The sequence below is a fragment of the Gymnoscopelus braueri genome (assembly GCF_963280865.1).
Source record: "Gymnoscopelus braueri genome assembly, chromosome: 19".
Taxonomy (NCBI): domain Eukaryota; kingdom Metazoa; phylum Chordata; class Actinopteri; order Myctophiformes; family Myctophidae; genus Gymnoscopelus; species Gymnoscopelus braueri.
The window spans coordinates 7,649,699-7,664,698 of record NC_137621.1 but is presented as its reverse complement, the minus strand read 5'-3'; the positions used below and the strand labels follow the sequence as shown (position 1 = coordinate 7,664,698).

General features: G+C 41.9%; 1 protein-coding gene across 1 annotated transcript in view; it reads left to right on the top strand.

Annotated features, from left to right (window-relative positions):
- Positions 1-15,000, top strand: part of crim1 (cysteine rich transmembrane BMP regulator 1 (chordin-like)) — a gene marked incomplete at its 5' end in the record, with an annotated part of 124,327 nt that overhangs the window by 84,841 nt on the left and 24,486 nt on the right. The window contains 2 exons of the mRNA XM_080413513.1: positions 2,405-2,526; positions 4,338-4,556. Of these exons, the coding sequence (XP_080269639.1) occupies positions 2,405-2,526; positions 4,338-4,556 (341 nt within the window). The remainder of the gene's footprint in view (positions 1-2,404; positions 2,527-4,337; positions 4,557-15,000) is intronic.

Sequence of the window (15,000 nt, the reverse complement as noted above, 5' to 3'; positions counted from 1 at the left end):
GTCAATATATTTATTCTTAGTTTTAGTCATCATAGCTTAGTTTTTTTAGTTTTTTAATTTAGTATTTTTGTGGGGGTTTTTTTCTTAAATGAATGTAGCAGATCCGCAAGCTCTTCACGTTTTGAGCTTGTAGATCTGCTACTTTAGCTATTTTTTAATTAGAATTCTGGAAAGTAACAGTTTTGGACATAATGAGGTTTCCACCCGTCAGAGGGCGACGTGCACTTTCTGTAAACCAGGCAGTGGAATGATAGTACTTCTCCTCAACAATGGAGGCAATAAAAAAATGCAATAAGATCAAAATAGTCATAATGAAAGCAATATAGCAGCAGTGTACGTTCCTCCCACCGTCTGTGTGTCTGTTTCCAGCTAATAATAACATTATTAACATGTAAGATCAAAATAGTATAGTGTAATAAAATGGCAGTCTCCATGTCCTCACAAGATGTGTGTGTGTGTGTGTGTGTGTGTGTGTGTGTGTGTGTGTGTGTGTGTGTGTGTGTGTGTGTGTGTGTGTGTGTGTGTGTGTGTGTGTGTGTGTGTGTGTGTGTGTGTGTGTACAATTTAGGCGAGGGGTCTTCGACGTGTTTCAGACCAAGGACCCCTTAGCTGAAAGAGAGATGAAGCAGGGACCCCCACTACATACTGTATAAAATTGTATTTTCATAGATTTCATAGACCAACCCCGAACCTCTTTGCCTAAAACAGCCAATCTACAAGGCAAGCTCACAACGCTTCACAGTGCGAGGCGTTGCAAATCTGCTATTTTGCATTTTGTTTAACATTACATCTATATTACAATTCGCAAACTGGCTGTACCTGGGAACGGAACGAAGTGGGAACGAAAAAACTGCGCACTGCGCATGCGTATGCACCGCTGTTGCCAGATCGTGCGCGAGCAACAAGCAACCAGCTTCATGAAAAAACACAAAGCTGCGCACTGCGCATGCGTCGACGCACTTTCTCTAACAAATTTACACCCACTTCACGCTTACAACACCTGGACATGGCAACCCAACCTCACTCTCGGAGCCTATCAGCGTCGTCGCTCAAACACGAACGGCAGCCATTGTTTCTGTCCATTGTTTCTGTGGCCAGCTTTCTCCGGACTTTTCAACTTCACAAAGCTCTCAAACTTCTTCTTTGAGGCACGGAATTTACTTATAAGATATCGTTTGGATAGAATTTAGTTGTTTCACTTCATATGTGTGGTCAATTAATCATGACAGAGCCTATTTAAAAATAAAAATTCAGAGAACCGGCAGGGGCGGCCAGTCACACGCATGTATCCGAATAAGGCAACCTATTTTGGCCATGGCCATCTCAAAAGTCCTGTTGCGTCACATTAGTCGCGGAGGTGGCAAAAATGCACTGCAATTGGCTGAAGGCGGTGCGTACTCACCCACCAGCGTATGTTGGCACACACACACACACACACACACACACACACACACACACACACACACACACACACACACACACACACACACACACACACACACACACACACACACACACACACACTCAAGGCTTTGTAGTGCAAAAAAAAACGGGGAGAGAGTGACACCACGCACGTCTCTGTGTGTGTGTGTGTGTGTGTGTGGTGGGGGTGGGGCGGGGGGGGCAGCCATGCGCACACACAGGGAGAGAGGGGGAGAGAGAGGGAGGGTGGGAGAGAGAGAAAAATGGGGAGAGAGTGACACCACGCACGTCTCTGTGTGTGTGTGTGTGTGTGTGTGTGTGTGTGTGTGTGTGGTGGGGGTGGGGCGGGGGGGACAGCCATGCGCACACACAGGGAGAGATGGGGAGAGAGAGTGAGGGTGGGAGAGAGAGAATAAAATAAGCGAGCCCTCGCTTATTTTTGCGCGGACGTAATTTGTTTGTCATTGTGGTGAATGTTGTGTTTGCTGCTGATGTTTGTTGTGTGAAGCTTAATGTCAGAGTGTTTGTGTTGGAGCGCCTCAGTGCGGCTGCAGAGTTCATGTGCAACATCTTGCATGCGTGGCTGTGGCTTTACAGTTTTCCTTCGCCGTGTCTGTAGGTCACGGCCTGGAGATCCCATGATTTTGTACCCCCAAACGATATTTTCTTTGTTGGGGGGGGGGTACTAGACGTTCTGCCCGCGTAGCGGGCAGAACTTCTAGTTACATTACATTACAGTCATTTAGCAGACGCTTTTATCCAAAGCGACTTACAATAAGTGTATTCAACATAGGTAGGGAACGAAAACTACTAATCACCAGAACCAGAACACAAATCTTCTCTTCTGGGGGTCCCTGGCACAAAACATTTTTCAGATGGGGGTCCACGGCCAAATATATATTAATGTAGGGGTCCTTGGCATGAAAAGGGTTGAAAACCACTGTTCTAGGGGTAACATCTTTGTGTGTGTTTATGTTGGCAGTAAGAACAGACACGGCTGTGAAACGTGCAGATGTAAGAAGTGTCCGGAGGTTCCGTGTGAAGAGTCCTGTCCTCTGGGCTTCAAGACGGACGCGCTGGGCTGCCTGCAGTGTGCCTGCAGAGGTCTGTGAGCTTTACTTTACTTTGCTTTCCTTCCAAACTGTCCAAAACTCTTACTAATTGCCCTGGAGATAACAACAGTTCAGCTCAGTACAGTATGGAGTATGGCCACTATATATCTGACATGTTTACTGTGCATTCTCTTGTATTTCCTTTGTCCTACACTATGCAAGCACTGTTAAGGGTGTATAGATAGATAGATAGATAGATAGATAGATACTTTGGCTATTTAAAAATAGCAGATATACAAGCTCATAGCGCTGCACCGAGTGTCGTGCTTTGAGCTTGTAGATCTACTATTTTTGAGACATTGTGAACATTTGTGCAAATCTTTGAATATATATACAGTATATATTTTTTAAAGCGAAAATGTATTACTCAAATCTTTGCTTCTTGGGGGGTCCCTGGAACAACATATTTTGAGATGGGGGTCCGTGGCCAAATACATAACATTATTCGGTGGTCCTTGACATGAAAAAGTTTGAGAACCACTGATTATAGCAACATACGTTTTTTCAAAAAAAATCTAACATTTGTAGAATCCCCAGAAGCAAAGATTTGAGTTAAAAATGTCTGCATTAAAAATATATATATTCAAAGATTTGCACAAATATTCACGATTAAAAAAAAAATGCAGATCTACAAGCTCATAGAGCAGCACTCGGTGCCACACTCTGAGCTTGTATATCTGCTATTTTTGAAAAGCCAAAGAAATCTAAAATGACAGAGATGCGTCCCCGGTTGGGGATTGAATGGGTTAATTTATGAAAAGAAAAGCATAGAAAGAAATACGGAGATTCAAGTTTTTTCGTCCCGACAGACAGCGAGGATATATGTGAAATAAATTGGGCTCACTGATGGATGTGCACCGAGAGGCTAATGACTCTCCTTTCCCCGAATGATTTACCGAGCCCTGCTAAATGATCTGAACCAATGGAATGTGGTGCGTTTGAGTAACAGTCAGATAGCTGGAGTTCATTGGATAAGCTCAAATAAACGAGGGCAGGCTCGCTGGACCACGCTGACGGCACAATTAAAACGGCCTCCCGGTGGATGAAACGCCCGCTCGTCCGGTCGTTTCTCTCAGGAGCCGAATCAAACACTTTTTTTGAAGTTTTTTTAACAAGCTCCCCGACCGCTCCACTGGCTTCACTTATGGCATTTAGAGACACATTACAGTATTAATTACACTTAATCCCAAGAAATGATTTGACATCATATTAATGTTCCAATCATTTAATAGTTATATATTTTATTTTATTTTATTTTATTGATTTATGTTTTGGGGGACTTCACTGTTTATTTCTAATTAATCTTCCACATGTGTATTGAAGCTAAAGTAATTTTAATGTGATTTAAAAGCATTAATTTAACCTTTTAAGGCCTGTTCAAAACTTTTCAAAAATAGATGCGACACATTCTAGATTGATTGATTGTTTTTTTATTGATCTACAAGCTCACAACGATTTGATTGAAATTGATCAATTGATTGATGCAAGGCGTTGAGAGCATGCACTGCAGATGGAGCTATTTCTGATTTAGTTTGCAACTATAATGACATGCGATATATAGGGCCACCAGGATGAAAGTTTAATTTAACCCATTAAGACCTGAGGCGATTCTTGTAAAATAAAGAAAAAAGAAAAAATCAAGATTTTAGCAGATCTACAAGCTCATAGCGCGGCACTCGGTGCCGCGCTCGGTCATTCAGATTGTGAAACTGTAACATGTTAGTGTCAACTCTCTCTCTCTCTCTCTCTCTCTCTCTCTCTCTCTCTCTCTCTCTCTCTCTCTCTCTCTCTCTCTCGGTCCAGACCAGCCTGTCACGCCGTCCTCCGTGGCGCCGTCCGACAGGAAGGGGGCGTGTCTGTCCATGGACGGCCGCCATCACGACAGTGGCGAGAGCTGGCACGACGGCTGCCGCGACTGCTACTGCCACGGAGAGCGCGAGATGTGCTCCCTGATCTCCTGTCCCGTCCCAGACTGTGAGAACCCCAGCATCCTGCCGGGACACTGCTGTCCCACCTGTCCAGGTATAGCAACACACCTGTCATCACTAACATATATATATATATATATATATATATATATATATATATGTATAAAATGGTGCATTTATATAGCGCTTTTATCCAAAGCGCTTTACATAGATTGTGCATTACATTCACACACACATTCACACACCGATGGAGGAGGAAACCATGCAAGGCACCAACCTGCTCATCGGGAGCAATTAGGGGTTCAGCGTCTTGCTCCCGCCCCTCTAGACACGAAAGCAGGAAGGCTAGGGCAGCCTACTTCGACACTGACTCTGGGGGAGCCCGGGAATCGAACTGGAAATCTCACGGTTGTCATCCGGCCGCTCTACTCCCTGAGCCACTCAGCCTCTATATAGTCTCTATATATATATATATATATATATAGTCTCTGTCGTGTGGAAACCTCCTATGTCCAAAACTGTTACTTTGTAGGATTCAAATACAAATACAGCAAAAGTAGCAGATCGGCAAAGCTAAAAACTCGGCGGTTTCGTGGCGTGTTTTGAACTTTGGCAGTTTTTTTAACGTCCCCGAGGGAGACGAAACTGCTCCGTGCCCTCGGTGATTAGAAGCCGATCGACGGGCCTCCATGGTCGGCCCATCGGCCTCCCGTTCTCCGTCACCATAGTCTTCACCAGTGGTTCTCAAACTTTTTCATGTCAAGGACCCCCAAATTGACACTTATTGCAGGACCCCCAGGCTAATAAGTCTTCTCTGACTAGTCATCTCTGACTATTTTGAGTTTCTTCCTGGAGGCTGAAACCTCGAGGGTCAAACGTGCCAATAGAAAAACAGCGCTTTAATGACGCAGTAGAAATATACCCTCCCCCTCATTATCATAACACAACAGGTGTGGGCATGGAGGAGGAGGAGGGACTAGGACAGGAGGCGGAGGGACTGGTTTAGGTGTGAGGTGCTAAGGTGAGAACCAGGTAGCCTATACTTAACACATTGAATGCCAATCGCGTAGATCTACGCGAACCTATTTAAAGCCGCAGCGTGCCAGTCGCGTAGATCTACGCGAACCGCCGATTCGCGTTGAAAATTTTCCAGGTGCACTTTCGGAATTTTTTGATCCATTTCCGGTTCGGGTTTGAAGACCGGAAACAGAATTATTTGGGATCCGGTTTTGTGGATCACGTCGGCCCCCATTCTAAAGCGCACACTGAAACTCAATTCTCTTCCTGTAGTTTTTTCTCCTCGCATATCACTGTTTAACGTAATCCGCTCTAACTACAATCATGGAGATCCGTTTTACATGCGGTTTTCACTGGTAGATACAGTGAGATGTCGCGGATGTAAACAGACCGTGTACGGCTCAATCTTAAGGATTTTAACAAGATCTATGGCGACATGAAAAAAACAAAAAAACAACAATAACACGTTGGCACTGGTGAGTACATTATGAGATTAACATCTGGCATGGAATGTGTTAATGAACTGAATTTTTTTTAACACTTTCTGTACACTTTTTTGAAAAGAATCTTCCTCCTTGTATAACCATAATACCTGATGATCATGTTTTAGGGGGGGGGGGGAATCACTGAAAATCACGGCACCCCGTCTTTAACTTTTTGTGTTTTTCCGTAAATTAACGCCCTACTTGATCACACTACAGCGTCACACAAAAGCATCAAAAGTAGCAGATCTACAAGCTCGAAACGCGCCGCGCCGCGTTGCGAGCTTGTAGATCTGCTACTTTTGATACTACTTTTTGAATTTGAATCCTGAGAAGTAACAGTTTTGGACGTATGAGGTTTCCAAACCGACAGAGACGACATTATATAACCTTTATTTCAGTGATTCTTTTATTGTATTTCAGGCGTCTCAGTTTGAGGCCTATTTGATGCGATTTCACATCTCTGCCACCCCCGACCTACACTGTAAAAGTTCATCTCACCCTGAGAGCGTACAAACGTGTGTACGCTCTGTACGAGTTACAGACCTGTGAAGGTCCATTCGGGACCCCCTGTGGTCCCCGGACCCCGTATTGAGAAGTGCAGTGCTTTATTTTAACCAGGAATTCACATTGAGCTTAGAAAACACTTTTTTTACAGGTGAACAGTACAGAATTGATATTAACTCTTTGACTGACAGAAATAAATAACGGGGGTCCCTGGCCAAATACATATAATTTTGGGGGTCCTTGACATGAAAAAGTTGGAGCACCACTGATATAGCAACGTACTGTTAGGATTTAGAAAACATTGTTACATATGTATTTGGTCTCAAAATATTTTGTTCCAGGAACCCCCAGATTTAAGTACATTTTTTTGCTTTAAAAAATACATATATTCAAAGATTTGCACACATTTTCCAAGATAAAAAAAAAAAGTTGATCTACAAGCTCATAGTGCGGCACTCGGTGGCGCGCTATGAGCTTGTATATCTGCTATTTTTTTAATAGCCCAAAGAAATCGAAAACAAATGACACAGATCCAGAGATATCTTGTATTCGGCAGTGGGTGGAGGATGGGTGTTATATTATGTTTGTGTTTACGCTACTCTCATCAGGACCCTATAGCAGCGCTATAGGTACAAATAGGGTTTAAAAACATGAGCAGGACATGGACTGCGTATATCCATTAATGTGCTTATTTTTTGAAAAATCCGCTAATGAGAAAAAAAGGTGTTCCATTTAGAATTTAGCCTGCTGCAAATCATTCCCAGGACCATCACTGTCCCTGATGGCTTCTGAAGCTCATCTCACCTGCATCAGTTAGAACAGCATGTACTGTACTGCACAGAATTATGATGAGACAGATGCAGTCTGTTGCCCGGCGTGTGGCGGTCCATGCAGGACCGTTGGTTCTCAAAGTCCTTGAGGGGGTTCCAGGAGCAAAATGTGTGAATATAGCATCACAGTAATTTATGAGCTTGTAGATCTGCTATTTTTTTTAAATCGTGAAGATTCGTGCAAATCTTTGAATATATTTATTTTAAAGCGAAAACAATTTAACACAAATCTTTGCTTCTGGGAGTCCCCTGCACAACATATTTTCAGATGGGGGTCCGCGGCCAAATATATATCAATTTGGGGGTCCCTGACATGAAAAAGTTTGAGAAGCACTGCCTTACACATCCATTCAGACAGTTACAGTAAAGCCATAAGCCAGAGGCCGTGGTTTTAGGGTTGGTTTTGACAGCAAATTTAGATTCAGTTTTAGTCATGGTCTTTTGAATCAAATTCCATTTAGTTTTAGTCATCTGAAATGTTTTACTGTTAGTCTAGTTTTAGTTGAGTAAACATCATATAGATTATAGTCGACTAAATCCACAGTTGATTTAGTCGACTAAAATGTATTTTGGCGGTTGCCTTGATGGCGTCGTAATGGCAGATTTTACACTTGGTTGCATGCTGAAAATAGCTGATCTACAAGCTGACAGGGTGACGCAGCACGGTGCGTTGTGAGCTTGTAGATCTGCTATTTTCAGAGCGCAACACCAGAGCGCAACCAAACATACCATGACTTGTCTTGTTCTACTAGATCTCTTCTCCACTCGTCCCTCCCTGACATTTTAGTCTAGTTTTTAATTTGTTGACGAAATTGTAAATATCTTTAGCCTGAGTTTTAGTCATCATAACTTAGTTTTTATTTCGTTTTTATTTAGTTTTCGTCAGTGAAAAAAGGTAGTCGCCGAACATCTTTCGTCGTAGTTTTAGTCGACGAAATCAACACTGGTTACAACAATCAGGGGTAAACCATGGCCTTGCCTCCGTGGCTTATTGCTTTTCTAACAGTGCTTTTCAAAACCGTTTTTTTTAATAACGATTCCGCTACAAGAATAGTCTCTACAAGAAAGTATTACTGAACTTGCCTTGTGCTGGAAATCTGAACGGGGACTCAGTTAAATAAGATAGACAAAATAAGGCAGAGACACGTTCACAGTTTTGAGAAGACTGAGTGTTATATTTTGATATCAAAAGGAGTTCAGAACTTACAATTTCAGCAACACAGCACAGAACCGCAATGGAAGCAACCACAGTTGAACTCAGTCACACTCTGAATGCCGGTGACTTGTATACACATGCCACCAAATGGCAATATATTGTAATCCCACCTCCAACTTCCAACCGTTTGATAAACATAGATAAACACATGAAAGACAGACCTTCATTATAAATCCTTTTGTTAAACCCAGGGGCAGAAACGCCTATCTTTCAACTCTTCCTGCCCCATATAGACAAAAGACTACATTTAATTGCAAATGCCACAAGAATGCCAGCCTGTCTAAAGCAGGGTGGAGCCCAAGCAGAAAAACAATCTTATATCACATTAGTTCATGTTAAATGTTTACATGATCGAATGTGTTTGACAGAGGACAGTTGCTGTGCAATATATGGAATGTACTGAAGGGCACTGGTGTCTTTTAAGTAAAAAAGTTTCTGAACAAAAATTGAAACATAAGTTGTACACACACATGTACCTTGCACATACACAGGACGAAAAGGAGCGCTCCCCTTGCCTTGCCATAGGAAAAACAAAGTCACAAACGGTAATACATATACCCACGAAACGGAAACGGTGAATATTGTAAACAACGTGTCGACGCGCTGATACTCATGCATGCACTCCTATCAAGTGTTTTCCCACGGGACTCAGCCAATCGGAATCAAGCATTGGAACTATCCTCATTGAGTTTATTGAGGTGGTACATCCGCCCGTCGTCACATAAATAATATATAGAAATACAGTGTTTTTCATCAAATAAATTCTAAAGCTGTCACAGTTGACAGATATATATATATATATAAATATAATATGTATTACCAGGCGCGTGTGTCTGTGCATCAGTGTGTGACATTATGAGCGAGAAAATGGCCGACACGTGTCTCGTTCCGTTGGCGCGTTCGTAACTTGTCACAGGGTTTTGGGGGGAAAAAAGTAATGTCGGTGCAATCTGTGACAAAATAGATATCTTGTCCATTATGTCTGTCTGTCTGTCTGTCTGTCTGTCTGTCTGTCTGTCTGTCTGTCTGTCAGCGACAGTGTGGGGAATGAGATTGTGACAGATGGAGTAATGGAAATGCCACGGCGTGCGTGTCTTGATGACAGAGCGCCGCTGGAATTGTGCTTATAGGTGTGTGTGGGCCAACGACTCGACATGTGGCTCTATACCCAGGAAGAAAAAAAAACATGTAGCGGTTTGGAAATGAGTTTTAATAATTTAACCCATTAAGACCGGGATCGCATCTGCATGTGTGTAATTTTTTAGATGTCTTTGGCTATAGCAGATCTACAAGCTCATAGCGCGGCACCGAGTGCCGCGCTATGAGCTTGTAGATCTGCTATTTTTTTGAAAAAATCTTGAAAATGTGTGCAAATCTTTGAATATATATTTTTAACAACATTTTTAAATCAAATCTTAGCTTTTGGGGATTCTATAATGTCATCTAAATCCTAACAGTAAAAACAAAACAAAAAACGTATGTTGCTATAATATCAGTGTTCTCAAACCTTTTCATGTCAAAGACCCCCCGAATGATATGTATTTGGCCGCGGACCCCCATCTCAAAATATTTTGTTCCAGAAGCAAAGATTTGAGTGAAACATTTATATATTCAAAGATTTGCAGTTTTGCACTTTTAAATTAAAAAAATAGCAGATCTACAAGCTCGTACAGATCTATGAGCTTGTAGATCTGCTATTTTTGAATAGCCAAAGAAATCTAAAAATGACTCAGATGCGTTCCCGGTCTTAATGGGTTAACACTGAGACTTTACGAATGGAACCAAATGGACGACGTACGACGGGGTCCATTTGGTTCCGTTCGTACATTAGTGTTACAAATGGACAAATGAACTCTTGATTTCATAGTCTCCGTCTCAATGCTGGTCGAGTTAAACTGTGGAGTTGTGGAATGTTCAACCTTTATCGAATTCTCGGAAAACACACTGACGGGGCTGACACCCTCTTTTCCAGCGGTGCCGAGATTACAAGTGTGAGGAAAATAAAATAATAAATACAAATAAAACACAAAAATGAACATGATTTATCAACATCAATTAAAAAAGTTGACATATCCGACTGAAAGTGACCTAGGGGAACAAGAGAGCTGTACTCAAGCAAACCCTATGAAGGTGTTCCGGGTAAGCGGGGCGCAAAACTCGGCACAAAATAAGTGCGCAAGTGTCGGAGAAAGTGTCGGACAAGGACAAAAAGGTTGCTTGTTTTTGCACCCCCAAAAGATAACAGTGGGGTCAGCTGTGTCATCGCAACTTAGCCAGTCCTTGACAAGACTTGCCTTTTATATAAATAAATAATATTTGAACAAACGCTCCGACCTGAATTATCTTGTCGGAACACATGGATCTGTGACATTGTTTGCCGGTTGGATGAAAATGTATTCCCAACGTCCTTTTAACAGTTTTGTCACAGCGGCTCTTTTATAGAGCCGTAGCGGACAGGAAAACACTGATAAACAGAACAAACGTGTCACCACGGTGGAGATATGAACATAGAGAGCGTCGTGTTTGTTTGTTTTTACCTTTTCGAGCATAAAGAGGCCTCCAGCCTGTCCGTTTGACAAGCACCGCGCTCACTCAACCGTGATAAATAAAGGTTAGCCCATTCAATCCGGGAACGCATCTCTGTGTCATCTTAGATTTCTTTGCGGCTATTAAAAAAATAGCAGATATACAAGCTACGAGCTTGTATATCTGCTATTTTTTTTATGTAAATCTTTGAATATATAGATATATTTTTTTAAGATTTTTTTTTCTTTGCTTCTGGGGATTCTACAAATGTCTTCTAAATCCTTAATTTTTTTTAACCTATGTGGCTCTCTATGCTCTGTGATGCTGTCAACGACCCCCAAAATGATATGTATTTGGCAGCGGACCCTCTTCTCAAAATATGTCGTTCCAGGGAGCCCCAAGATGCAAGGATTTGAGTTTAAAATGTTTGCTTTAAAAAATATATATATTCAAAGATTTGCACAACTGTTCTAGATTTTTCAAAAATAGCAGATCTACAAGCTCATTGCTTGTATTATCTGCTATTTTTGAATAGCCAAAGTATAAAAATAATGGCAAAAGTGGTTACACAGATGTGTTTGCGGTCTTAATGGGTTAAAACAGAAGTAGCTTCGTTTTAGCTCTGTCTGTCTCCACACTCCTCGGCCTTCCTCACAACAACACAGAGATACTTCAGCTCATGATAAACACACACACAATTCACATCCTACGCTTTTACCCAACATCACAACCATTCCGTCCCAATGTTTACCCCCTGAAGTCACATATAACCCCTTATGCCCTGTGTGCACTTTATCGTACATCAGCACTTTACCTCATACTTTGTTGTGTAAATGGTCTACAAGCGGGCGCCATGCAATTTCAGCTTGTAGATGTTTGCTTGTTTCTGCTGAATTTTCACCTATTTGTGTAGCATATTCGCCTATTTTTTCCCCGCTTTGCTCATTTGCTGTTTATGACACACCAATATGTCCGCCGCTACCAAATGACACTTGTTGACGCCCCCTTCAGGATTTTTTGCTACGCACTATAGGTTCAAGGATATGCTACGGGGATATGGGTGCTAGGTTAAGGAATGGGGATGCTTGTCACCCCTGTCAGGTGACAAGAAGGTCAGTTGGCTCTCATGCATTGAAGGAGGCATGAGCTCGGCCCTGGCCTCCCTAGGTTGGCAGAGGGAAGGTAGTGCCCAGGATTACATAGACAATTGGCACTGGGTGTAAAAAATGGGGTTACAAAATCGTGGGATAAAAAAATTAAGTAAAAAAAAAAAAGGCATGCTACGTTAAGCGACTTTGAGTACCCAGAAAAACGTTTTATACGGTGTATAAGTCGTACACCCTCTGTAACCACAAGAATTCATTGTGTGACCGGCCGCGCGCGTATACTGTATATGTGCACGTGCCGTGCGCGAGGGAATAATTATGGTATACCGTCTGAAAAAAACTAGACTGCAGCACTGAATATGCATGCTAGGTTATGCTAGGTCACTGCTTCGGGGCTCATGTGGGATTTTCAATAGGGGCCCTGAACCAGAAAGAGGTTGAGGGCCACTGTGCTGTACAGGAGGTTATATACTCCTGACCCAAAGAACCACCAAACCCTCCTCTCCTCATGTGAACTCCTTAGTGCTGTGTTGTTGTCAGTGTCAGTGAACTTGGAGCTGTGGGGTTATTGATGGTTATTATGGTTGGAGTGGTAATCTATGTGCGTATCACTGTGCTCTCTGCAATAACACATTAGAACCAGGAAAGCATTTTAACCACTTTAACCATTATCTTATACTTTGGGCTATTCATAAATAGCAGATATACAAGCTCATAGCTCCGCTATGAACTTGTAGATCTGCTATTTATTTATTTTGAAATCGTGAACAAACTTTTTCGCGTCAAGGACCCCCAAAATGATATGTATTTGGCCACGGACCCCCATCTCAAAATATGTTGTTCCAGGGACCCCCCCAGAAGCAAAGATTTGAGTTAAAAATGATCGCTTCAAAAATAATTATATGTATATTCAAATATTTGCAAAAAAATTCAAGATTTTTCAAAAATATAGAATGTCTATACAAGCTCATAGCGTGATTAGCCAAAGAAATGTAAAAATGACACAGATGCGTTCCCGGTCTTAATGGGATATGGTTGGAGTGCTTAATGGCTCAAATGTAAAGGCTTTCCACATGGGCGTTCTGTCTGGGTGACACACTACCATTTAGCCTCTCATCCAGATCAATGTTCCACTAGCGCACCGCTGGAAGAAATACTCTGATTGTTTTTTTCTTAAATAAAAGCAGCAATTCCACAATCAATACAGATACAATCCGTTACAAGTAAAAGGCCCGTGTTCATGATTTGACTTGACTGGACTTGATGTAAAAGTGCAAATAAGTATTGGCATCGGCCCGGACCGCTGGCGTAGCGGTCCAGGCACCTATATAGGCTCCAAAGTAGCCTGACAGCGCTGTCGGGGGTTCGAGTCCCGATACCGACGGCACTTTGCTGCATGTCACTCACCATCTCTCTCCCCAATTCCTGTCAGACTACTATCCTGTCAATAAAGGCACAAAAGCAACAAAAAAATTTATATATATTTTTTAAAGTATTGGCATCAAAATACTTTCAGTACCAAAGTGAAAGTAGTAATTTTTTTGTTTTGTTTTTTAATTTGTCAAACTTTTTCAAAAATAGCCGATCCACCGCTTCACGCGCTGTGACATTGTAGACCTTGTAGATTTTTGAATAAAAAATAGGGCTGAAGTGGTTAATGTATGTTCAGTATCAATAATCTAAATCTGCAAAGCAACTAGTAACTAAAGTTTTCAAGTAATTGTTGCAGGGTAAAAAATACTATATTTGACTCTCGGATGTAGTGGAGTAATATACTCCACTACAGTAAAGTCAAAGTACCTCCAAATCACACCTTTTAAAATGAATACAATGTAATGTTGTCCAATCTGTATGGTAGAGTTATGTTAATACAATTATAACTTAAACAATCTGGGTGGTTGTATTTGGTCTCCCTGCTCTTCTTATTGAGACATTTAGATCGTGTCACGGCTTTTTTTCTGTTCTGGCCCCACAGTGGTGGAATGAACTCCCCACTGATGTCAGGACAGCAGAGTCACTGCCCATCTTTCACCGCAACCCACCTCTTCAGGATACACTACCCTTCCTCTTCGCCTTGCCTTCTTGTTGTCAATTAGTTGTACGAGCTCTTGTCTTATTGGATCTTGTTTATTCGATACACTTATTTGTTGTAGCTCTTGCTCATTTGATTTTCCCATTTGTCTCATCTGGTTAAGAAAGTAGGTAGCTGATATATTGCAATTTTACCTTAGCACTAGGTATACTCTTAGTTGCTTGTTTTAGAAGAGAATGCACTTAAGACTTCTGGTGATTAGTAGTTTTGTTCCCTACCTATGTTGAATGCACTTATTGTAAGTCACTTTGGATAAAAGTGTCTGCTAAATGACTGTAATGTAATGTAATGTGTCAAAGGTCATGTCTCACCTAGACACTGGATCTGACACGAATTTTGACCCGGTGGTCAAGATTAAATGTATCCCCTGACCTGAGGCTCTATTAGCTCAATGGTAAACATTTCATCAACTACGCAGGAAACCGGGTTCAAATCTGGGGCGGAAGAGGAAAGTTACATAGTCCAGCTTTATAAGTGCAGTACTTGAGTAAAATGTATATACTTAGTTACTTTCCACACCACAAACATTAAAGCCTTGGGCCTCGGCGTGTGTGTGTGTGTGTGTGTGTGTGTGTGTGTGTGTGTGTGTGTGTGTGTGTGTGTGTGTGTGTGTGTGTGTGTGTGTGTGTGTGTGTGTGTGTGTGTGTGTGTGTGTGTGTGTGTGTGTGTGTGTGTGTGTGTGTGTCAGTGGTGGAAGAAGTACTCAGACATTTTACTTAAGTAAAAGTATCAATACTGCAATATAGATTTACAAGTGAAAAA